The 26,409-nt window shown below is 47.0% G+C and overlaps 1 protein-coding gene across 1 annotated transcript in view; it reads right to left on the minus strand.

Annotated features, from left to right (window-relative positions):
• Window positions 1-26,409, minus strand: part of galnt14 (UDP-N-acetyl-alpha-D-galactosamine:polypeptide N-acetylgalactosaminyltransferase 14 (GalNAc-T14)) — a 72,452-nt gene that overhangs the window by 5,119 nt on the left and 40,924 nt on the right. The window contains exons 3-13 of the mRNA XM_048986123.1: window positions 22,746-22,844; window positions 18,861-18,928; window positions 18,307-18,372; window positions 15,113-15,234; window positions 13,617-13,704; window positions 12,677-12,761; window positions 9,726-9,829; window positions 7,226-7,352; window positions 5,322-5,414; window positions 4,890-4,973; window positions 1,019-1,163 (exon numbers count right to left, since the gene is read on the minus strand). Coding sequence (XP_048842080.1) covers window positions 1,019-1,163; window positions 4,890-4,973; window positions 5,322-5,414; window positions 7,226-7,352; window positions 9,726-9,829; window positions 12,677-12,761; window positions 13,617-13,704; window positions 15,113-15,234; window positions 18,307-18,372; window positions 18,861-18,928; window positions 22,746-22,844 — 1,081 coding nt within the window. The remainder of the gene's footprint in view (window positions 1-1,018; window positions 1,164-4,889; window positions 4,974-5,321; window positions 5,415-7,225; window positions 7,353-9,725; window positions 9,830-12,676; window positions 12,762-13,616; window positions 13,705-15,112; window positions 15,235-18,306; window positions 18,373-18,860; window positions 18,929-22,745; window positions 22,845-26,409) is intronic.

Here is a 26,409-nt window from a genome sequence, read left to right on the forward strand (position 1 = left end):
TCTACGGCATGCATCTTAGTACCCATAGGCACTGCCACTGAAGGATGATGTAAACTCACCACCAGGGGGCGCCGTAGTGCTCAAACCTAATCAGCTCCCGTCACAATACAACGTGGATGTACCGCAAGTGGGACGCATCATGGTGTTGTATGAGAAGGTCAGAAAGCAGAGGGCATTTACATATCTCGGTTTAATGGGGCAGATTTTACCATAAAATCTGTGGTCCACATTAATCCTAATTAGGGTGCTGTCCAGGCAGCGTTTTTATGATACCCACTGTGGCATGACAGTATCAATTTAACGTTAATCTAGCGTGCCTCCAAGCCTTGTTAGTTTACTGCACTGAGCTCTTAAAAGCGCTGCCACTAACCTGGAAGGCGAAGGCTTGAGGGAAACTGAGATGGCCATGTGCAGGCACCAAATTCTGCGTTAAAGTTTACACTTTAATCTTGGCCATCATGGATTTTTCCCCATTCCCCCAAAAACCCGTATGTGTCTCACATAACGGTACCAGTTCATTTCCACAGTCTCAGAATAAAACAATAACAAATATTAAATTTTCCTTATTGCAATGTAATTGCTGTGGCTAGATTCCTTGAGTTGGGGGGTAGACTTGCATTGTCTAAAACTTCTAACACCTTGTTGTTGAATAAAAAAGGAGTATTATCTGAAGTTACTGCATCTGTTAAAGAGCAGAGCTATACAGGAAAAATAAATTAACTAACCAGAAATTACTTGCTATTCCATCAACACAAATTCTAAGCACCTGACATAGTGTTCACATTCTATCTATCTATCTATCTATCTATCTATCTATCTATCTATCTATCTATCTATCTATCTATCTATCTATCTATCTATCTATCTATCTATCTATCTATCTATCTATCTATCTATCTATCTATCTATCTATCTGCATAAGCAGGGATTACAGAAACATCTGCAGATATTGTGGTGCTGGGAGCCAGTGACCTATAGTGGCTGGGTGGAGTGACAGATACAGGACATGGGTTATTACCTGGTTGAGTGCTGGGATCGCCTTGGTCCCAGTGCACGGACCCAGTGTCAGCACCGGCAGGTCCTGTCCCTCCGCCGTCTGAGACTCCAGGCAGTTCTGCCTCTGCCGGATCACCCCTGACTTGGAATCAGAATCGTCTGGGATTCTGGAGGGGTGAGAGCAGGCATATACAGTGGGGGGGGGCGTTAATAGCTTTCCGCACAGGGTCCCTCTCAAAGGCAATACTATGCTTTGTGTCTATTTTCCTCCTTTGTTTGGGAATACACTGCAGTGGTATCTCCTGTCTTCTTGAATCAGTCAACATGAATGGAGTCCTCAGCACTGACCTTATCTTTGCTCTTGAGTATTCCGTATACTTGTATCACGTCAATTTTACTCGAGACTGAAGAACTTGAGTTCCGTTGACTTTATCTCGCATGGCAACCCTTCCCGTTCCTTATTCTTAGCCCATTGTTCTGTCCCACAAAAAGGAACATGGTGCTTCCAAATGACTCTCTAATCTACGCACGGTGATGACACACTAGGCGTGTCCGTGGAGCTATCTCATCTTGCCAGAGAGGATGTACTCCTGCTTGTTGCGCTTGTGTGTGTCTCAATGTGCTGTCTTGCAAATCCTACTCCTGTATAGTCTGTACTCAGTTTACTGTGAATATTAACACGAAGTAAAGATAAGAAACGCATTAAAAAGCGCATGCATTCATCAGGAGGATACGTGCACCCTGCTGTCGGCCGAGATGGATGGGAACACCTAGTAAATAATGGCTGAGTGGCCGGGGAGACCCAGATGGATTTTACAGCCTGGTTCGTTCACTTTGTCAGCAGAAGAATCCTGGAAGTCAGGGTGGTGCGTTCATCAGGCTGCATTCCCATTGAGTCATTTTTCACCTTTTTTCAGCAGGGGGGGCAGAACTCCAGTATAAGTATGTCCCAGTTTGGTTTAATGAAATGGTTCATCTCACCAGAACAACAGCTGCCCACCTCACGCAGGAAACTGACAAGAGGCCAACTCTAGGTTAATGTAGCTATGATAATGCAAATTCAGGGCAATAATGGTCGGGTGGCTCAGTGGACAGCACTGTAATATCACACCTCCAGGGTTGTGGGTTTAATTCCCACCCCAACGTGTGCAGAATTTGCATGTTCCTTTCGCGTTTGCTCATGTATATCAGGATCCTCCTACAGATCAACAACATGAGGCTAATTGTCTTGTGTTGTCTTTGCTGTTCCCATGGTGTTCAAATGTGTGCAGCATGAACTGGCCCCCTGTCTGGGGTGTGTCGCACCCTGTGGAAGAGCTTCAGGCTGAGTATCACCTTGTACTGTATAAGTGGGTTAAATAAAAGCAGTAATATTGATATCAATAATAATACATTTGGTTTTAAAGCACATTTTCCATGCTCAAAGCACAGTTGATACATGAAGATTAACAGCATGCAATTTAATTCCAACAACTAACCAACACCAATAGCAGGAACAGAAACTGCAGATAAAACCTTATTATTTCAGAAACAGAGAGGGGGAAGAGAGTGGGCGAGGGAACATTAAAGGGTGATATAAAGAGCTGGATGATGGGGGATTAGGAGGCAATGCGGGACTCTGAAGTTTTGCCAAAGGAAGGTAAGACATTCAAAAACCCAAAAGCCCTACCGGGCACATCATGGAGATGGGAAGTGCTGGTTCCTCAGATTTGGATAATCCTGAGGGTCATGAAGGGCAGGGGGAGGGGTGATAGCATACCTCATGTTATCGGGGCAACGGAGAAGATCACCGAATGGTAAAGGGGGACTGGTGAGGCGTCATATTAACTGCACCTTCATAATGCATTCATAGAACATTTGGTGCACCTTCATAATACATTCATAGAACATTCATAAGCAGCATGTAACTATATCTTAACATCCTAACATACCTCAGCAATCAATTCAATATATATTAATAAAAATTATCCGATTATACAATAATGTTTGTTATTATCATGCAATGTTCTATGAATGCATTATGAAGGTGCACTGAATGTCCTACGAATGCATTATAAAGACATTATGAAGGATTTTTTGTAATCACTCTTTCACTTGACAACATGCATTCTAAGTAGGAGCGAACTTGCCTGACCCTGTTTGGGGGTTTCGAGTAAAGATTGCTTCAGGTTATTCAAAGGCTTAAAATGAGATGTCTCTGACGAACAGAAAACCACAGAGACAAAGGGAGAATGTGACGGACGTGTGTCTCTGTATCTTAGTGTCGTGGCAAGAGCGAAATGGGCTGACAAGGGAAGTGGGGAGGGAGAGGGGGTGCTGCTTTCTTGACGTGCCTGATGGGAATGGAGAGAAAGCCATGGATCCTAGATCATGCTGAGGTTTCTGATAACAGGGAGTCACATTGTCATCAATCACCAAGCAGAGTGAGTCAGTTTTCCATTGGTCTTTGTTCCTAATGCGATAATCTTTGTGTTCATAAATTACACAGCACACTTACGCTACTTCAATATGCACACGACAAAATCTGCTGCAGACAATGAAAAAAAAACCTAGCCAAATATAGGGAACGTGTAAACATTTATCAAATGAATTTCAATGAGGATAAATGTACACTATGTTTACAATGTGTGCATGGCGGGGGAGTCTCATTAAAGACTCAGGAGTCTGTACTTCATGCCTCAGTATCTTCATCACTTCAGTATAACCAAGCATTTAAAAATCCTCACGTTTATCTTTAAGAACGAGGACGTTATGCTCATGCTGTATCAGAAAGGCACCAGTTAGGCACTAGAAAAACCCTAACCCACAATGCCGTGCGCAGAAACTGTCAGCTCTTGTCAGAAAAAGCATTAAAGAGCATTCAGGGGGGAAAAAAATGCAGCCAAAAGGAAGTTTTGATCTTACAGGAATTTAAGGGGCTGTCTTTCAAAAAACAAGTTAGCAGAAGTCAGTCTCTTCAGTCTGGGCAGTCACTGACGCAAGTACATTCAAAAGCAAAGATAAGGTCAACCCTGAGGACTATGACCATGTTAATGCTGACTCAAAAAGATGGGAACAGAGTCTGAGACCAGTTTAGATAAGACCACAGGAAAAGTCTCCATTCACGAAGGATTTTCGACCGGAATAGTCAGGAAAAACTGACGTAATTGTCACTTAGATGAAACTCAGGATTTGACTTGCCCGAGATAGTTTAGAAGTTTGTTCATACAGGTTATTCAGTGGCTTCACTGGAATACAGATTTCAGTGTTAATGCAAGACTGCCAACATATTCACAGAAAAATAAAGGACTCAGAATCGAACCATGTGGGACACCATGTGTTACTGGTGCTATTAAAACACTGATTGCTAGCAGCAGCCAAGAACATTTTCCATTCTAGGCAGCAAGATAGTTCACTGACAGATGTAGTACTTGGAAATAGCAGTCTGTTAATTGGTCAGTATGCACAGGCTCTTTGTGAATAATTATGTTTTGTTGTGTTGGAAAATATGCCACATGTACTCAGAAGCAGGGACGGATTATGGGTTGTGTGGGCCCCTGGGCAAAACGTTCGCGAGGGCCCCCCCACCACCACCACCACCACCACAATTCAAGGGCCTTTGGCAGCCAAACGCCCTCCCTATAGGGTCAGGGGCCCTTGTAGGCAGAGGATCAAAGAATGTAGGCCCTCTAAAATAGACAAATGAAAATACATTGTTGATAAGCGTTGCAAATTGTTTTGGGCTAGGGGCCCCACGGGCCCCCTGCACCCCAAGGGCCCCTGGGCAGCGGCCCCACTGGCCCGGTCCGTAATCCGTCCCTGCTCAGAAGTGATGCCCCATTTCCGAAGTACCACAAAAATAACCAACTGAACGACAGCTAAGAGACAAAACAGGCCGGGGGCAGCCTCCTCGCCTCAGCTCGGGATAGACGTTGTCCAGGTACCACTTGAAGGGTTTGCATTTGAGGCGCTGCCGGAGTTCCTCCCGGCCGTGAACACTGACAAAAGGGGAGAGAAGGAGCCATCCTTCAGTACGGCAGGCCACTCATTACAGATCAGGCGACAGCAAAAAGGCACAAGAAGTCAGAAGAATCCATGTGCTACTGATTGGTATTCAGCTGGCAGTAAGACGCTGCTCTGGAGCAAAATGAACAGGTGGTTTGAGCCATGCAGGCCACACTGCTCCCTAGTCTTTCATTTCACACTCGATAGCTGCATTCAATCATGTATACTAAGGATTCCTGGCTGGGCTACTTGATGCCTCCCGGCTTGCCGTCCAGAAGCAGGATGGCAGTCAGCTCTTTACAGGATAATAACGCAACAGTGACAACTGATCTATGACTTACTCTCCATAGGGCTTTCCACGGGCCGCAGGCCGAGCAGAATAGTAGAAGACCTTGAAGTCGTCCATCCAGACTTCTGCCGTTCTCCGAGTGTTCCTTAAGTGCGACAGAACATGACAGAGGCGGTCATCTCAATGTGACCATCATCTCCACGAGGTTGTGTGTTTTGTCTCGGTCCTGCCAGTTCGCTGCATGCTGTAGCTGTTTAACATGCACACTATGAGGACGCCTGCAGAAAAGGCTCACATTTTTGGCTGAGGAACATTTGCATATCAATACGAGGAACACAACAGGCTCAGGTAGCCTAATTTGCTTCTCCTTCCTGCTTAGGTGATTCTAAGATAGTTGACATTTACAAAGCTGCACCGCACCGAAACAATTCCGTTTGAGTATGTTCCCCAGAGGTACAACAACAGATCCCTGCACTGGCTTCGAACCAAGAAGTCGATTACAAACACAGACAACTCTCCCCTCACGCACAGATGGTTGCTACATTATGGACATCACAGGGCGTTAGAAGCTTGTGAAGGTTGCCGACTGTACAAAACATGTTTTTAGTCTCAGGCATCTCAGGTGCATCAAAGGCACGTCAAAACACCAATCGTTAAGGTTGCTGAACATCCACAGCCTGGAAACACACCCAAATGCGACTTCTCTGAAACTCCACTTTACATCTCCATGATTTTTTTTCTTATATCAAGATAAAAAATACTGACACAGTCCCACCGCTTCCGTAGCATCCAAGATGTGGTCAGGGGACAACCCCGAACACCCAATTGGGGCAGGATTGTAACAAAATATGCTTCACTTGTGTTTTCATTGTTCAGACCTGGACACCTTAATTAGGGTAATTTTACCCTTTCTGGAGCAGAGGGACAGGAATGCAATTTCTACTTTCCTTTTTCTTTGCCTTACTTCCCCGCAGACCTTGTCTCTCCGCATCGCTGTATCGCGAGACTGCAGCACTGCCTTGGGACGCATTGTAAAAAGCTTCTCCAGGGCGCGGCAACAGCACAAATAGAATCGATGCATGAGCAATACAATAAACGACATTACACAACTTAATACCAGTAAAGCTCAAAACGTGAGATATTAATTATTAATCATTCCAGTGCAATCTGGATAAGACCTCCATTTCCAGTCCCCAGCATTACATTCGGTCCTGCATTTTGCTTCAGTAAAAAAAGCTTACTGTGGACATTCGGGTGATACGTGCGACGTACTTATTACAAACTACAAATCACCAGACATGTTGAAATCTACTTAATGACTGCTAATGGAACGGAGAGCCGCTCTACAGATGCTTTTTGGTGACGGGGACGTCGGCATCACGCGGGAAATGCCATCCCTCATTTCTATTCATCATCGGATCTACGCGGTATTACGGCGCGTCTCCTGGAAGACAAGCTCGACATGAAAATGAATGAAGAATGCCTTTTAATAAATCGTCCCCCGCCCCCCCTCCCGCAAAGGTTAGAGGCTTATCCAAACTTCAGATGAAATCTGATTAAAAACACGGAGCGCAGAATTACATTACAAATTCAGTGATAAAAAAAATCTTACTCCTACACATGCCGGGCATAATCTAACCCCCCCCACACACACCCCCACCCCTCCACAACAGTGCTTTATCACAAAATAAGGCACAACACACCACATACTTCTCTGCCTGCTGCTGGACTAAGAGTAAATACAGAAAGCTTCCTATCAGACTGACTAGGGAAAAATAATATTAATCTTTCTTCCATGTAAGTGCTACGCCTTAGGAACATGTATTCTCAGAGGTCTGGCCTTAATATTCCACTGACCTGCTCTTTGATAACCTTAGAGTTTAATTTACTAACTATGGGACCGAACGCAGCTCGACGCCTCCTGCCCTTATCAGACTCCTGTCTTGCGAGTCTTACTTGATGTAGGTGTTGGCGTTGCCATCTGGGAAGACATACGGGTGCTTCTTACGGAAGACGTGGCCGACTCGGCTGCAGGGGACGATCTCAAGGCTCCCGCCACACATCCACACCCGGAAGGAGATCTCTGCAGGTAGAAAATTACATATGTGTGTGTGTGTATGTGTGTGCGTGTACCATACACACACGGTGGGGTATTGGGATCCTGGCTGATGGCTGATGGGAGTTTTACTTACACAAAAATGTTCTTGAGGCAGAGCAAAAAAATTATAGTTCAGAGAGATGACCAATCAGAATATTGGTCTCTAGTTGCTTGGACCCTCCTCTTCTACAATCTGATTGGCTATCTCTCGGAGCCAATCATTTTTCATTCTACCCTCATAACATTTTTGTGTGTAACTCTCTAAAGCTGGCAGATACAGGAACCCAGCACCTTACTGGTGCTCCAAAATCTACTGAGGGTGACATTTTGTCAGGGGACCTACATTTTCTAGCTACTCCCCTGTATATATGCATGCTTTGGCTTTGTCCCAGGCTACATCTATTCTGTTGCAGTTTGAAATGTCGAACATGCATAAATATTTGAAAAGAGAATGAAAGAGATCGATGGGCTTCGCATATCACTGAGCGTGATGAAATGGCCGGGACGCTCAATGCCACCTTGAGCTCGGTTCCCTGAGAATAACGCCGCCTTGCTGGAACGAGGGGCAGGGAAACAGACGTAGCGGCCGACACGTGACAGACGGGAGACACGAACAGATTGCGAACATCTCCCGCGTCGACCCCTTCCAGAACCGCTTCTGCTCCGGCTGCGTGATGAAGCGTCCGCTGCTGAGGGCTGTCGGCCACTTCGCTGGGGTGTTCGGCAGAGGGACCCTGAAGGTCCACTCTCTGTGACATGCTACATTCCGGAACAGTCTGGGATCCCCGTCTGGCCCGAGCGCTTCAGTGGGACAGCTACCGCCCCGCTTGGGACCCGGGCAAGGTGAAAACGACGCACAGATGGCGCTGGAGCCATAAAGGGACGCAGAGCAGCCAAAGAAACCACAGGCATCCATCTTCAGAAGGACTTCAGAAGGAAATCCGCGCACCACCTCTTCCGTTTACTGATGTCAACTGCCCACATGAGCACTGGAGCCCAGCAAGCTGTTTATCATCATTTATCATTATTTCTCACATTATTTCCAAAACATGAACGTTTTTTAGACCCGGAACATGATTTTGTGTAAGAAAAGGCAGCATGTCTGTCACTACACATAAGAGAAGTCTCTCTCATTAGTAGTAAATCTCAGCGAACTGCCATTGCACTGCTATAAACATATACTATAATATATACAGCATATATATATTTAAGAAATATAAGAGGAGCATGAAAGTACAAGGCACAGACATGTGTGACCGTTCCACATCATCAGATTTTAGACGATTACCGCTCTACAGGACATACCTTCACACCTTTTATTTCTTAAGGAGTTACGATAAAAGACTTATCCACCATAGTCCTCATTCTCGCTCTCTGTGCCACGTTTTTTAGGATGAATTATTTTAGGCATGGCGGGTTTTTTTTTCTTTCTTTCCAGGGGATCAGCAAAGTAACTTTAACTTAATCGCCGCAGATCTTGAAAAACCCATTAAGGTGGCAGCCATGTTGGGTTGCCCACCCCTGGTGGGATTAGCAGAGAGCGAGAGCCCCTCTCTGTCATGTGACCTCCGCAGCTGCCCGGTGGATCCAACAAAGCGCTTTCCCTGGGTGACGCCAAGCCGTTTGGAGTTTTATCCGAGGCGACACGGCATGCGTGCTCCCCCCCCACGCAGCCGGGAACACATGCCGAAGTGCAGATTAAGCGGGATCAAGGGTACAACAGCAGATTAAGGGGGATCAGGGATACATCAGCATTTCACACTGAAATTCAGGTTCCTGGGCGGGACAATGGCGCAGTGGTTAGCACTGTTTCCTCACTCCTCTGGGAGCCGGGCTCCAGTGTTCTCCGTGGCACTGGAGTTCACATGTTCTCCCCGCGTCGTTGTGGGGTTTCCTCCAAGTGCTGCTGAAGCTAAACATGCTGAGGCTAATTGAAGTTACCAAATTGGCCATAGGTGCGTGTGTGAGTGAATGGAGTATGAGTGCAACCTGCGATGGGTTGGGGTCCCTTCTTGGATTAGACCACCCCCCCACGCCCCCCACGACCCTCAATAGGATAAGTAGTTTCGGAAAATTAATGGATGGTTCCTCATGCACCATGCTGTTTTATTGGTTTTTCGGAAGTGCTATAGAAATTGTATTACTATTATATTCCATCCATCCACCCATCTATACCCACTTGTCCTATGCAGTGTCTGTTCATCCCTCGCTATCCTGTTTGCTTCCCGTTTATTCATTTAGTTCAATGAAACCCCTTGGTGTTTAGCCAACACGTCTGCCCTCAAATCCTTCGTCCCTCAAGACATCAGAACTGCTGCATGTTTCTCCCTACGGGGTCTGCAGAGTCTGGTCACTCACCAAAGTTCTCGCCGCCCCAGATGTCCATGGCGGTGTCGTACTTCCCCAGGTGATTAAACCAGGACCTGTCAATCACGAAGAGGCCGCCTGCTATGATGGGGGTCCTGCCAGGCACGAGAATCAGAGCGCAGCACCGGAAAGACAGAGAGAAAGCAAGAGAGGGTGACTTATGACTTCCTCCACGACTGTGACAGAGCTCTGAAAGCAGCTGGCTGTCCACAGATGTTCTGCAAGGCTCAGTACGGTCAAATAAATATACTCAGCTCCACACCAGTGGAAATTAAAGGGACCGTGTTTTTATTTTATGGCTAGAAACCTCCTGAACTGAAAGTTTTCATTACCGCATGTAGAAAGAGCAACATTACGTCTGAGATGCCGATTTATTACCGCGGCTTAGAGCATTCTTTGAGAGGACAGGGTGCTCCTTCTCTGAGGCGAGTGTGAGCAGGGCGTCTTCAATTGATTGAGTAATACGAGGCCCAGCCTGTTATTGGAGCTGACAGACCCGGGTTATTGAGCCATGTAAGGTGATACATTCTCATTATCAGGGGACAGAAACACTGGGTGATTTTCCACGGATGGTGGGGGGGGGGAGGGGAGGTGCTACACCATTTAAGCCCACAGTGGCAGACGCAGGATTAGATGATGGGGAGAGCAGACTGGTCTCCTGAAGTCCCTGCTGGCTTCTGCTGCCTGGATCTGGTTCACGTCCGTGAGCTGGAGCTGACCCTCAGAATCAGGCCAGGCCGGAAAAATGGTTGGACCGGCGCCGTCAGGAACAGGTCTGCTGTGTATATATTCCTGGGCCCAGAACAAAATTACTTCAGCTGGACCACCTTGACGTGCAACCCCTCCCACCCTACCCCCCCCCCCCCCCACAATCTCCGAGTACAGACATCGGGCCCAGTCAGGACAAATGGGCCTGGTTTCTGCACAGATGCCACATCATTTCACTTCGGACCGCAACGGGCCAGGCAGAGGAGCCAAAAGCGGCACGGCCCGCCGAGCCTCTCTTTCGGCTATGGACTTGCCGGTGCTATTCTCAGCATAATGATTCGCCGCTGCAGACGCGCTCATGTAAGAACGATGTGCGAGGGGGCCAAAAGCGAAGAGGGAGGGGCCCAGACGGGAAGACGCATCGCTGACGCACGGTCTGTCTCATCCAACGCGTCTTGCTCTCTTTTTTTTTTAATCGCCTGTGATCTGATCGCCGTTTCTCTTGGCAACTGCAGCTGCTGGTATTTTCCTGGGACAGAGCAACAGGCCGAGGCCAGGGCAGAAGGAGGGAAGGAGGTTAGACGCCGTGGATCGCGCTGGGCGCGGTGGGTTCGGCGCGTGGGATGTCCCTGTGCAACATGCCTGCAGGATAAAGCAAGGCTGTATGCTAAACGGGGGCAAGAAGGACTAATGCAAGCGTGGGGGATGCGGAGGTCAGATGGAGCGGCTTTGCTGCAGCACTGCTCCAGTTATCCCTTAACTTCACATCGTGTCACTGCTGCCGTCTTCTAACACGCACAACTAACCAACTCCCACAGACACAGACACCAACACACATATATCAGGGCCAATCCTAGGATTGTTTTAAGGTGGCAGCCATGCGGCCATAATTCCAGCCATGTGCAGAAGGGGGGGGGGGCGTGGTGGTGGTGGGGGGGGGGCTGAGCACTCGTCCTTTTTTGCCCAAACTATTTCATGTGAACTTGACCTTTAAATGTGACGAGTGTCTCTGCACAGTCCTGTGTAATTCATTTGGAGATGCTAGCCTTATCATTGGCCACTGATGTCTTTTGAATCGATGAGTGACAGGGGAGGGGGCCAATCAGTTTTCAGATTGTGCCAGTGCCCCTCTGGTCTCATCTGTATACACCCAACATACATACCTAATGCACACACACATATTCGAGCATCATCTACACACACACACACACACACACACGAGGACATCCACACCTCCCAAAACATCTGTGCCCCCTCTTTGCTCTCCCCCCAATCAGAAGCCCTACTGCTCATCTCACCAGGCCTGTGCATTCGTCTGCTTCCCCTGCCCAGCACCAGCCTCAGCCAAACGCTCCAATTAGCCGCCTTCCTCATGGAGAACTGCAGTCAGGCTTCTCATTCCTGTCCATCGGCGTGTGAGTTTAGCTGACTCTCTGATGCCCCACATGAGATTCCCGGGGGGCAGAATCTCTGGGCTGCCAGGGGCGCGGTAAAACCCCTTACTCATCCCGTCACATGGGTACAACGGGAGTCCCCCCCCCCACTGAAGTCTTTTTCCTTTTTTTGAGCAGCAGAGTCCTAAAAAGCTGCCCCCGCTACCATGCCCTCCTTTCTGCTGCACGGGTCAGGCCACGCCCACAAAAGCACCCGAGGTATGTCCAAAAGTGCCCCCTCCTCCCCCTTCCCTGGCTAACGCCCACCTCCTCCCGATGCACCTTTTCCTTTGAGCAGCAGGAGGCAGTGTTAAACTCCATCGCGTGAGAGACTGGAACACAGGAGTCGGGGGGGCGTGGCGTGTAGCCGGGGCTGGAAATTAGTGCATCACCGTGGGTGGCTGGGCGAGGATTTAATGGAACGAGATCCATGCATCTGATACACAGCAATGCTACTTAATTGTCTCTCTTTTTTTTATAAAGGACAAAAAAAAAACTCATTACCTATTCAGGGCATCATGGGAAGAGATCGATAGCCCAAGCAGTCTTTCCCAAATGCAAACCCCGTTTGCTGGTTATGGGGCACAAAATGTGGGTGGGGGTGGGCGGTGGGACTGGGGCGAGCTTGCTGGGGGAGGCAGCCCAGTAGTGTCCCAGTGTAGGCTGCCAAGTCAAAGCATACCTCTCCCCCACCAGGGTCTCCCCGGACCAGGCCCCAGATGGCTAACATCGCTCTCTCTGCCTTCCCGCGCCGACTTAACGAGCCCGCTGGGGTGGGCTTCTTCCGCTTCCTTCACTTACTTAATGGGCTCGGTGGGGTCGACCCTCCTGGCTCTCTGTTCGGGCGACAGCTGCTCCCACTTGAAATGGAGGCTCCAGTCGAATCCTGAAGAGAAAGGATAGATGATCACAGCTGGAGAAGAGAGACCGTCACGGGAGGACGGGCTACAGCAGGCCGGAGCTGGATGCACCCTTCTGTTTTGTAATGGGATCGACCTTGTGACCCTTTCTTTGGGGCTAAGATAAGCTAAGCTAAGTGTTAGCATTTCCCTGATAGCGCCCACATTGCTTACGGTCTAATTCTGAAAATAGGCACTCCGTCGACGAGTTAGCCGCCCGATTCTGCTGACATTAGCGCTGGGTTTTCATAATGATTCACAGGGACCGATTAATGGATTATCCCTGTGCATCTCAGTAACCTTCTGTCAGGTTTTTTTTTTTTGCTTAGCTCACCACTTAAACAACACCCCCTGGTGCCCGAATTAAAATCTCACAATTCATCAGGGGGGGGGATTTCTCGACGTGCTTCCTTGTGGCGGAGAAGGCATTTATAGACGGTGGTCTGACTCGTGGAGGATGTTGGGAGGGCTGGAGTTTTATGTGGGAGGGCTGCCTCAGATTGCTCGCCTTGCAGTCTGTGGCCCTGGGAGACGGCAGGTCGATGTAGCTTTATTGACAGCGACACTTTTTCACGTTATGAAAGACGACTCCTCCGATAGTCAGGGCACATGCCTTCCCCCCCCCGCCAACCTCTCACTCGTGTACTGAATTTTCCCGGGTCGATTCAGGGGCTTAGGGAAGGGGAGGAGGGGCAAGAGGAGGCTGCTTTCTACATGTTTGTTGTGACTCGGCTTCCTCCCCATCAAAACCTGTTGCCAGGGGAACAGAATAAAAAAATCCTCCAGTCCAGCGGTCCCGGCAAACGGGGAGGAAGCCTGAGGTAGGCAGGCTTGTGTCGTACCTCCACGCAGATCCGCGGAGGCGGCCACGTAGGCGAAGGTGTCCATGTTGATGATGTCGATGACAGGGCTCACCACGCGGGTTGGGTCCTTGAACGCAGGAAGAGAGGCGGTCAACTACATGCTCCTCTGACACGCCGGGCAGCTCCTGGAACAGTTACGCAAAGCCCAGCTAATGACCCGTGAGTCACAAAGGCTAATCTCATCCCACGCCAAGAAGAGCCGAGCAAGCCAACAGTTACCCTCACTGTCTTGTGCAAGCGTGACTCCCGCCAATGTGTAATTAATAATTACCAAAGTTGTCAATGTTTGCAAGCAATTCCGCCCTTTTTTTAATTTATTTCCATCTTTAGTTTTGCTCGTTTTCTGCGACAACAGAACTTAGCAAGCCAACCTGCAACTAATCTTCCAGGATACCGAAACCAGGGAAACAAGATGACTGTTGGGCTGTCAGGTCCCAAAATAACCTCTTGGTGTTGAGTCGTCACATCCGAACCTGCTCTTTTCCCCCATGTGGGTTAGCAGGAAGACTCGACGCCTGATTCTTTGAACCCATGATGCTACTCAGACAGAGAACTCTGTCAAACCTACGAAAGGAGCTCATCATATCGAAGCTTCCGGAACCGTCTTAATGCATACCAATGCCATACCATCTTAATGCATACCAATTTAGAAAATAACATCTTTTGACTGTAAATTCTACATACAATTCATGCTGGAGAGATGCCGACAAAGAGTGTTAACAGTAGAATCGAAGACTTCCGCTGGTGCGACGTTCGTGTTCCTGCGTCCTTTTCCTGTGAGTATTTACACAGATCGACAGGTGGTACTTTTTAAGGATGGACACATGGACATTGATATATAATTCTTTCAGGAAAATCTATCTGCTTCTCTATTTTTGTGCAATTGATTGCTCATAGTCAAAAGATCCCTCTATTAGCAGATAAATGAAATGGCAGGGTGGCAGCTGCAGCCCACTGCCGAAGATCTAAACAGAGGAGAAAGCGAAAGGATCAAAGGCAGAAAACGGGGAGATTTCATGTCTGGGCGGCACTTTGATGACACTTCCTACAAGCTGCTGGTATTTGAGACCTCTGACCTCTGACCCCCCCCCCACCCACGATTTGAAGACAGGTTCACCAGAGCCATTCTGTGGTTCACTTCACCACCTAAAATCTATACTTTGGAGGTGGTTATCCATCTGCGCTGTAATCCTGATATCTCTGAGTGCCTAGCTGAGCCGCCCCCCTCCCCCCCCCCCCAGCTGGAAATGTGAGAGCCACCGTCACAAAGAGCTTGGTTTCTGGTAGACTAACAACCAATTAAGAGAATGGCCCCCCTCCCAAAGTGGTCACACTTCTAGGCCATTAGGTATAATCTCTCCGGGGCTGTGCAGTGAGACAGAGAAATGTCACCGGCTATCAGAAGAAAAATAACAATCTGGCCAAGGCCTTAGGGGACCCTGGAATGTGCTCTGGGTTGGGGTGGAATATGGTACCTCCTTTATTCTCTGAAGAAGTGGGGGCAGCCAGTCTTTGTTGACCTCACAGTGACTGTCCAGAAAGGTGAGGACCCCTGCCCGGGCAGCGTCGGCCCCCCGAACCCGGGAGCGGATCAGTCCTGGAGGTGAGAGTACATCATGACCCATATTGCCTCATCCTTCATCGCTCTTACATCCAAACTGGGAAACTTCAGTAACACCAGTGGGTACAGACATCATCCACTCTCATAAATATCCATTTTTATGATTTCAGTTTGTGTTAGTCTACAGCCCATATTAGGGAAAATATGGCAGGAGGTGGTGGTGACCCTGGAACGGATGCCAGGCCACCACAGGAAAAGCACTATTCCAGCACATACATAATTGTGGACGAAGCTCTTTCGGAAAGCGGAGCAACTGACAGGCGAGTTGGACATCAGGGCTCAAGCTCGCCGGAGAGAGTCTTTGAGAAACGGCAGGATTCACCTTAGGTTTTGTGCTGCTTTTGACCAATTAAAAATCCCATTTCATCCTCAATAACACTTTATTTTCTGGATGGGTGAGCTCGCCCTCCTTTCGACGGCGGCATGCGCTCACACGGGCCGTGTCGGGACGGGGGTGGGGGGGGGCAGTGATAATGACATCCACCTCCGGTTAATAGTGACTAGAACGCAGAACTGAACATGCTCCTTTCTGTGTAAAAAAGATGACTTGAAATTCCTCAGTTTTTCTTCCAGTGAGGAACTTTGGGGAGTCACAGCCTGTGATCCTACCAGAAAGGGAGTCACAACACATTTTTGCTACTCAAGACACACCCATAGTTAAAAATAACAGCCTATGACACAATCAAACAGCAAGGGTAGCGATTTCTGCCACTGGTCCTGATTTAGGACTAATGAGCCATTTCTGGCTGTACCGGGGCACCCCGACTTCTCAGGCGAAACGAGGCGGGGGTCGTTAGTTTTGATTATAGTGACAGATTGTTAATCGGAATTCTTTACACTTAGGTTACACATTTATGTAAAGCACACAACATATGACCATTAATATTATTTTCATTTAATCACTTATGCAGGGTGACCTATGTTTAGGTTGCGATATTTCTGGAAGGACACTGAACCATTTCAGACAAGAATTAAAGGAAAGAAGAGCAGTGAGCCATGATCTCCGCGTCTTTGGCTCCATCGTGGTTAAGGACGAAACGTACTAAGTTTACACTATTAATTGTTCTTTTATACTGTATTATTTATGTGCTACACTGCTGCTGGGTGGTGTGACACTAAAGTCCCACTTGACTAGAATTGACTTGATTATTAGTTGAAGCCCATAGACTGGTGGCCAAGGATGCTGATTAATGACTCTCCTGAAAAATGTACCTGTGCGTTAGATGAAGATGTGGCATTTTTTCTGGTATACGGCTGTGATGTGATAGGCGTGTTTTTTTCTTTGGGGGGGGGGGGGGGGGGGGCTGAATTGGCAACCTTGGAAACCCTCTAACGACTTGCCCTCTGGGGTGGTTTGGCCATTTATTCCACCCGACCACAGACAGGGTTGCGGTTCAATCGGAAATGTTGCCGCCTGTGAGCGATGCCTCTGGTCCAATCGGTACACAGCAGCAGATGATTCGCAGTGCGACGTCGTACCATGGGGGGGGCGGACTGGAGCCTGACAGATGCTTCCCCGCGGATGCGGCACACGAGCACTGGGAGTCAGGGAGGATGAAGAGCCGGTTATGGCTGGAAATGTTTAAATTGTGCAGGAAAGGGGTGGGTGTGCGGGTGAGAGGCACGGGGGGGGGGGGGGCTTCGGCGATTAATGCTACGGGTCACCTGCAGAGGTGCTGCTCAAATGGATCTTTATTAGACCATACAGGTGTCAGGCTGTGTATTAAACACACTGCACCAAGGTCAGCTCCAGACTGTGGGAGCGGCACTGCGTGCAGACCGAGGCAGGTCAGTGCAACCTTCATCATCCATCCATCCATCCATCCATCCATCCATCCATCCATCCATCCATCCATCCACCTTCTAACTGCTTATCATAATAAGCAGGATAAGCATCTGGACGATGGATGGAATGTTCATTTTTTTCCTTTTCTGCGTTACCAGATTTATCCTGATTACAGCCTAGACCAGGAGTTAGAGTGTTATGCAGCATTATCCTCTCCTGCCAGATAGCCGTTAAAAGATTTATTTTTATCAGAGTGCAAATGCTAAGATGAATGGAGAGAAAGAGAGATAAGTACATGACTGTAGTGGTTCTCCACAATGCAGTGAGGAGCACAGGCCTTGCTGCTTATGTAGAATGCAAAAATCCCATCTTAGCAGCGTCTCAATCCAAACAGCGTTCGTGGTTCAGTCGCATTTCCCCAACGGCCAGCATCACAGAGCTGCAGGCAAGATGCCTGCTTAACGAGGTGCCAGCACCCCTTCGGCTGGACATCACAGGACGGACGCCATGCGGTCCTAACGAGCGCGGCTCACTGCCAGAGCCCTTTCACTCTGGCTTTTGCTGATCTTTGTCTTCCGTTTCCTCAATCTATCTCTCTTCCATCCACTCCTTCCATACAGGGTCACTAAACATTATATACTGTAGCATTAGGCAGCGTGGTGAATTGGTGTATAAGCCCTGCTACTTCATACATCCAGGGTTAGGGGTTTGAATCCCCCTTCTACTCAGTGTGTGTGGAATTTGCATGCTCTCCCTGTGCAGTATGGGGTTCCTCCATATGCTGTGCATTTCCTCCCTCCCTGCAAACATATGTTTGCTAGGTGAGCTGATGTCTATAAATTGCGCAGCGTGTGTGAGCTCTGCAATGGACTAGCATTCTTTGTAACGTCATTCTGGGAAAGGTTTTGTCTCCGTATAACCCTGGACTAGACCATAAGTTATAAGAGATCAGAGATAAGATATAGAGATCGATGAAAACCATCAATGGTGAGTTGATGAGAGTAGGTGTATGATGAAAGTGAGGCGTGCTCCGTCATCAGAAGCCCTAGTGGTGTGGTAAGACGGGCTAAGCCAGTTATAGAGGAAACGGACATAGAGGCAGCGTCAAGTAGCTGGAAGCACCATTCAGGACGGTAAAGCAGCACTTAGACACGGCCAAATCTACAGCAACAATCCAGAAACGTTCTGCGTTTTTTCCCTGCACTGTGACACCTCCCAATGTAGTCAAGAGAAAACACATACTGTACTCTCAACACACGCACCTTCTCGCTGGTTGTTCCGAAGACACTTGACCATGGGCAGTTTGGTGAGGAGGAGGCAGTCATTGGCTGGAAGAGGCACAAAGTCAGCAGAGAAAAACCAATCAGAGGCCAACTTTCACAACGCCGCATTGGCCTTGTGCATTGCAATGGCGTCGCGTTTAGCCACGCCCACTACAAAGAACAGCTCACAGACTACAAATAACTGATTATAAAGAGACGAGACATATGCAAAAGTGCAACGAGTAAATACCACTTGGACATTTCACAAATATTGCAGGAGTAAGTAAGCACTAGTCCAGATTTATGGCTTTCAGGAAGAAACAGTTCTTCAGTCCGGTATTTGATTCTAAGAAACCTCTTAGACTCTGGGTCCTGCTTGTCTTGGAACATTCCAGATCCCTCTCAGAAAGGTTGCTCCCTGGCTTTCCGAACAGCAGAGGGAGTTTCCTTTAACTTGGAAGAGAGCGCATCACAGTGGGCTCCAGTTTACCCCCTCACTCGGGCCGTCTTCCACTCGGTGCCCCGCCCTCCCATTCAGCGCACGTGCTACTTACGGTCCTCGCTGAAGTCGTCCACCAGGATGATCTCGTGGATCAGGTGCACGGGGGTGCGGTTCAGCACGCTGGGGTCACAGAGAGGACAGAAACACGCCACTCGTCAGTGCCTTTAAGGTAGCTGAAACAACCACGCTGATGTGTGTGTCACTCTGCCTTGCTGGATGAAGGTCACATGACCTTGTACTGGATTAACAGGGGAAGATGAACGGATGGAAGAAAGATGTGTAACTTAAGAACACAAAAAACTAATTCCGATTAGATTTTTAGATTTTTAGATTTTTTTTTTAAATTAATCCATCCATCCATCCATCCATCTATCTATCCTGCATGATCGCTTATCTAATGCATCAATGCTAAAGAGAGCACACAGAATCCTGGATGGAATGTCAGTTACCTAAAAATGATTACATACATAATATTTTTAAATAGTGAACATTTGAGCAAAACTCCTGCTCCATTATTGACATCAGGTTTAAACGTGATACATTTCTAAGCATGTAGAAATGTGCATAGAAAATGGGTGCGGGTTGTCTTCGCCTGACCCTTAACTGAACAAAAGCTTGAGCCTATTCACTTCTGCTCACAGACTCCACCTGCTTTACCCATAAGACCGCCCTGCAGCGAAACTCTCCCCCACAGGCAGATCACTGGCAAGCCGAGGCATCAAAGCTCTGTGATGTTGAGCCATGTTTCTAACTTTCATAGTTTTTCTCAGTGCCCACCTTGCCTCACCAGAGACTCACATTCACACATGCACGAAACTTTCCCCCAGGAACTGGCACCCCCCCAGAGGTAAATAATTGAATGTCTGTCAGACCAACAATTCTGCTTTTCCATCGCTGTCCAGGAAAGAGGCATTCATCAGTCTACCCGCTAGCTCCTCATTTTACCTGCCTACATTCTAACATGCCATCCATTCAACATCCATACCCCTTTATTAAACACCCTGACAGAATAAAGGCATTCTGTCTGGAAGGCGTTCTTTACAATTCCTTCCTGTAGACCATCGCCAAGTATGGATGATCTCCTTGCAACCACTATGACGGCCCAGCAAAAAGAGTGCAGCCTTGCCACCTATTTCTTTCATCATATATGAATCAGTAAATACTCTGATCATTATCACAATTCAGGTTGTACAGCCATCTAATTATTAATAACTGCCAGCTCGATGAAGACCTCTTAGACAGAGAAAAACCTTGAATTATCTCAAGCTGATTCAGATCTTCACAATCTTTCTTGCTGCATCAACAAGGTCATTATATTGATGTCATGAAATGTTTATGAGCTTTGAGTGTCGTAACTTCGAACCTCTGCGCTAATTACAACTAGAATAGACAAACCTTTGACTGGATGCCCTGTTTTGGTTTCCAGATGCATTCGTGTATTTCAGTGTTTCCTAGTCTCATCCCCGAGGCCCACAGTCGGTTTACATTTTTGCTCCCTCTGAGCTCCTTGCCAGACAGTTGACATTTTTGCTCCCTTCGAGCTCTCTGCCAGACAGTTGACATTTTTGCTCCCTCCGAGCTCCCTGCCAGACAGTTGACATTTTTGCTCCCTCCGAGCTCCCTGCCAGACAGTTGACATTTTTGCTCCCTCCCAGCTCCCGGGGGTCTGTGGATGCCCGAGGTCCGATTGGGAAACAGTGCTGTATGTATTTGGTCTGGAACAACTGTGAGGAAGAGGTTCTTGATAGGACTGAACAGTTCTTGTGCTCGCAGGACAACAGGGGGAACACTATCTAATTGTGGCAGTACCCTCTTCCCAGGCAGGATTTCTACTTATACAATTAATCTTCACAAGTGAGAATTGAAAGCAGGGTGGATATTAAACCTATTCATTTAATAAAATCCTTATGAACTCCTTCTAAATTATAGCCAACCTCCATACCACTATGACTCTTAGGGATTCTGTTTAGGACACCTGAGATAACTAAAACACTACGTTGCAGTTCTGGGGTAATGACCGTGCTCTCCTGGGTGGTAAAAAACCGGAGAGCTCATCCGTAGCATCACCGCTCAGAACGCCGTCATTCCTGTCCGCCCTCCTTCCGTGGCTTCCAGAGATGTCTGAGGGACAGGCCTTTGTGTGGGTTGCTAGAATGTTCTCTCAACACAGGGTTCAGTTGCACTAATAGGCTGCTTCAGCAGGAACACACCGAAAGGTAGGCCAGCAGCCTACACCGAAAGCTAGGCTAGGCTAGCAGCCTTTCAGATCCATTTTAGGTCAGTGTTGGTTCAAATAGCGCCCCCCCCCCCCCATGGGAACGAAGTGCAGAGGTCACGTTAGAAAACCACTGGGGATAAGGCAGGTTTCCCTGGCTTACAGCAATGGCTACGAAAATCCTAGCTGACTCAGTCTTTGCTTTCAAAAACAAATGAGACAACCAAGCTAAACCTCAAGACCCCATAAACATTACTATGTTGTTTTTTCCCCTCCTGCTCCCTTCAGTTACATCACCATGGGCTACAAGTTGTAGGTATAAATAATTAAAGTCATACTGTGCGGAGGCTATGACACAAACACAGTGGAAACCACAAAACAGCAGGCTAATTAAACCCCACCCACTGAGACAGGCCCCTGGGACTGCTGAGCCGCAGGGGGCTTTTACCCAGAGTGCCTTGTGACCGTTGTGAATGACAGAGGGATTAGAATCACATCCATTAAAAATAAATTCAGACAGAAGGAAGACAGGGAGAGACAGTTAACCTCAGAGCATGTCCAGAAGATGTGCTGCTATCGAAGTAGAAGGGGAAAAAAAAGAATGCATTTGTAACCCTCCGAAAAACTTTATGGAAAGGAAATTTGCAGAGAATGCAACTTTTCATAGTCGAGAGGCATCCTGCGGGCGTCAGACCGTCTCCTGCAACGGTACAGGTATTTCGAGCAGGGATGGTGCGTACTGCAATTAGGGCGAGGCATCTCAAAATTAATCTGGCAGGACCTGACTAGAAGAAACAGGATTTCTCTGGTCCGAGCACCAGTGTGCTCGGAATCTTTCCCTGTCAAGCAGTAGGTTCTGAAAATGTTCAGAGCTCATTAAGTCAGTCCGTTTGTCAGTGGCTTGCTGCAGATACAGCCATTCAGGAGCCTTCATATGATACTCTATAGTGGTACCATGATTTGCAAAGCACATAAACCCGACCATAAACAAGATCATAATCTGGGGGAGGGGCAGAGGTGGTATTCAGTGAGCTTTGCCCCATCATGGAGCGGAGGAGGCACATGTATCATGGCATTTGAATCCAGCCATTCGGGGAGTGGAGAATGTTGACATTCACTGGTAATCATGATGGTGGTGAAGGTGGGTAGAGGGAGGGGGGCAGGTACCGGAAAACATCAAAAGATTTAGTGGTTGTCTCCTTCACTCCAAACGTTCCTCATCTGTGATTCCCCAATGGTGGATGAGCTGCCAAACCACATCCAATATTTAGATTGCCTCTCCACCTTTACAAAATGCCTCAAGAACCATCTATTCCTGTGAATGTTTTTAATGTTGCATTTCTCATCACTTAATTGTCTCATTAGGTTGCTGCTTTGATGGAAGTTGAATGTTGGGTAGGTCTTGCTCTATACTAATGCTTGTACCTGGGCATTCGCTGGAAGCTCAGCCTAGCTGTGCTTACGCCTAGTTGACTCCTTGACAGCAAGTATGTTTGTAACGTGCTGTTTGCCTCAACTGTATGTTGTGTTGCACAAAAGCATCTGCTCAGTGAAATATATGTAAATGCAAATGTACTCAGGTTTAATGCATGTGTTGTTAGAGAAAACATGGAGTTCCAGAGGCCAGAGGGGCACAGAAACAAACACTGGCTCATTTGCACTTCAGACGAAACTCGGAGAACTAGCCTCCGCAGTACGGGAGCCCGGCGCCCACAGCCTTACCTCCGGATGGTGCGCAGGAGTGTGGCCCGGGCCTCATTGTGGAAGGTGATCACGATGGACGTGGGTGGCAGATCTGGGCCATAATGGAAGGATGTGCACCTGAGACCATACAGGACCACAAACAAAAAGTGTTCAGCCAATCGCGCTTCTCCACTCCGCTCCGTTTGCAGTCTCGCAAAATTCAATGCGGTTTCACCACTCTGCCTATCCTTCATTACACTTCCCCTCCAGAGAACAAAAAAAGGACCTTGTGCCGAGATAGCAGTATCCAGACACTGCAGATCGCTAAACACGAAAAAAAACTGTCTTATAATTGAGAGTGCCGTTGCTATGAGTAACAAGACAAAAGCATCCCATTGTGTACGAACAGCGTAAACATGCAGTAGGACATGCAGTGAGAAAAGAAGACTCGTGGTTCAGGGTTATAAATAAGACCAGGAGCAACCCACTTATGTGTCTGGCCATAAGAAGTGTGGGAGTTTCATATAGGCGTCGATTTGTCACAGAGGTAAGAAACGATGAGATTCCACAGAGTCCAGATCCGCATTGGAAAGGACAAACAAACAAGCTAAGAATCTTGAGGTCATTCACCTGCTCTGCAGCTTCTTACAAATGTTTGAAGGCCCACAGTCTATGTATTTGACTGAATGTGACAATTACCGCGCCAGAACCATTACTGGACTATGTGCAAACATTTAGTGTGCTTTAGGGTGACCACCCATAAATGGCTGATTGACAAGTACTTTTTACTTCCCGTGAAACACATTCCTTCGGTTTATTCCTCCTCATATACACTAGAACGTTGGAATCGTAAAATCACAAGGCCTCCAACAGAAAGTGGAAGGTTTCCTAATGAAAGGAAGATGGGATGAGCCCTGGGGCAGGATCGTTTACAGAGACGCTCCACGCCAACCGGAATGGCAAACAGCCCATATGTTTCTAGCAAGGCTCACAGCAGGATTGAGGCAAGTCTTTAAGGTTCTTATAATATTTATTAGCTGTGCTGGAAGAGTTCAAATTTATACTTCCATGTAGTGGGGTGTTTGCTGATGTAATCATGGTTAAACATAAAGGTTGTCAGGGCAATAATTGTAGGCCCCACCTGGCCAATCCCTACAGTATGATGCTAGGCTAACTGTTAGCTTCCTGTCACATGTTGCCTCATGTACTAAGCTCTCCTGTACAATGCACCTGCCTGAATATCCTCAACTGGGAGCAGACGTCTACTACTCCCTGTGGTACTGCAAGGCAAAGGAAATTTCCCAAATCCTGGACTGGGTTGCCCTCAACTGTACTGAGGTTATGATCATCACGATACATCTGGTAGACATGACCTCCATCAAGGTATGTCTAAATAACACCCTGATTACACCCATCCATCTTCCAACTGCTTGGTTGGGGTTATGAGGGGGCTTGGTGCATATTCCAGGCAGTATTGGGCTGGGCTACGCCATGTATGGATTGGCCCTGATTATAACATTCTGTTTAATCTGTTTCTTTAGAAGAGAATTCGGTAACACTCTACTTAAAGCTGTCACTTATAATCCATTACTGATACCTTCCTAATGCATTATAATGGTCGGTATAAAAATTTATAAAGCATTTTACTATTTTCTATTGACAGTATAGTGTTGATTATAATACTTCATAAGCTCCGATGAAGCTCTCATCTATAATGCACTATAGGTACCTTCATAACACATTATAATGGTCAGTGTAAGCATTAAGAATGTATCTGTAGTGCATTACAGATAAGAGCTTCATAAGGCAGTCATAGTGTGTAATAAACATGGCTACAATGTGTTTTGCCTTTTTCTGAATATTTACAGCTATGTTTTTAAAGCTTTATGAATGCCTTCTAATGTGTTATGAATGTGTTTATATACTCTAATACTGTAGAAATTCACTGGAAGTGTAACTGAGAATTAAATTGGTAGTTAGGGTCTATGAGGACAAGTGGACATTTAGAATATTTAAGATGACTGATATTTGAACATTTCTGAAAACATTTTTAAGGTAGGCTGGGACCGGTCCAGCCCAATCAAAGACTGAGGTGACGGAGCCCAGCTTTAAATCTATGCCGTCCAATAAGTCCTACAGGTTGGGAAAACAAGCTTAATGACAAACAGATACTCCTGGCTGTAGCTGCAGGCCACAGGGTGTCTATGACGAGTAAACTGAGTACTGAAGCAGCAACATCAGCGAATTTAAGGCTAATATGAAGCTCATCAATACGGAGGGTACAAGTCACACTGTCTAGTTTTATGTGCTAAGAGATCACTTTGTCTAGGTTTCCTATCAAGGCTGGGTAGCTCGTTATGGATCACTTTCTGAGTTTTTAGGGCTCTGTTTCAGTACTGATACATGTTGGAGAGAGAAGCACATTTGTCGCTATTAAGAAATCACCCTTTTCAAGGACTTTGTTAATGTGCAAGTCAAGCATCAAAGCAGTATAATGGTCAATAGGTTTTTATTCCATGCCCGGCAATTATTGACTCAAGTGAATGTAACAAGTGGGAGGAGTGGTTTTCGATATCCTTCCTCTTATACGATAGCCTGATACATTCTTCTTTTTAAACTCTTCGAAAAACACAGAGATGTATGTAAGACTAGAGTAACAATAGCACATTGCTGTCCTCTGATGCAATTTAAAGACATTCTGGTGGTAGACAGGAACGCACATCTTCCAAATGGATCCCACAGAAAGGCTTACTTGCTATGAAGTATTTTTCAGAATTATTCTGGTTGTGGTATTGATGCTGACATTCATAGACTGTTGGATGCAGACCAGCACAAGCTTTTACAAAACCCCAAATCCTTATTTTCACATTCCTAGGTAGGTGCGGAGCCTACAGCACACTGCACACCCACCACATGACAGACCACCTCAGGGATGAGAACCCAAGTACAGCAGGTGATACCTCAGCAGCACATACTTCAAATGCAGTGTGGGTTAGAGGGAGTTATTTTTCCAGTTGTTGAACAGCCAATCCTGCCACCAAACCCCCAATTCTCCCTGTAAATTGGAGGACCTGCTTGCAAGGCTGGATGTAGGTTAACGTCATATCCAGGATAAAGCAATTACAGATTAAGGGCCTTGCTCAAGGGCCCAATGGAGCAGAAACACTCCTTCCATTCATGGGATTCAAACCGACAACCTTCAGATTGCCAGCACAGATCCCTAGCCTCAGAGTCACCACTCCTAATTAGGTCACAGTTACATAATATTTATTACATTTACGGCTATAAAAAGTTTTATTGCCCCGTAAAACAATCCTGCAGTCAAGTAGCTTAACCATGGTTCATTTTTTAGAACATTTTACCTCTTTGAGTTGCCAAATCTAATTGTAACAGATCTGGCACCTGAAAACTTACCATCTTATGCACATGTGTTTCCTTTACGTACTCAGGTTATAAGGTAATGGTTCACACTGCAATAAGTAGAGTCTTTCTTGTTATTAATGTTGACCACGGCAACAATCCTCAAACAGACAAGAATGTGATGCTTCGTAAGTGGTTTCTGAAGCTGAAGTCCATTTCGTTCCCACGTCGGCAAATCTGGGAAGACATATTTCCAAAGAGCTTGAAAGTAAAAATAAAACTGAAGAGGGACCACTAGATTAATCCTGTATAAAGAACAGAAGATGAACCATCTGTATTAGAA

Source organism: Brienomyrus brachyistius, chromosome 19 (genome assembly GCF_023856365.1).
Source record: "Brienomyrus brachyistius isolate T26 chromosome 19, BBRACH_0.4, whole genome shotgun sequence".
Lineage (NCBI taxonomy): Eukaryota > Metazoa > Chordata > Actinopteri > Osteoglossiformes > Mormyridae > Brienomyrus > Brienomyrus brachyistius.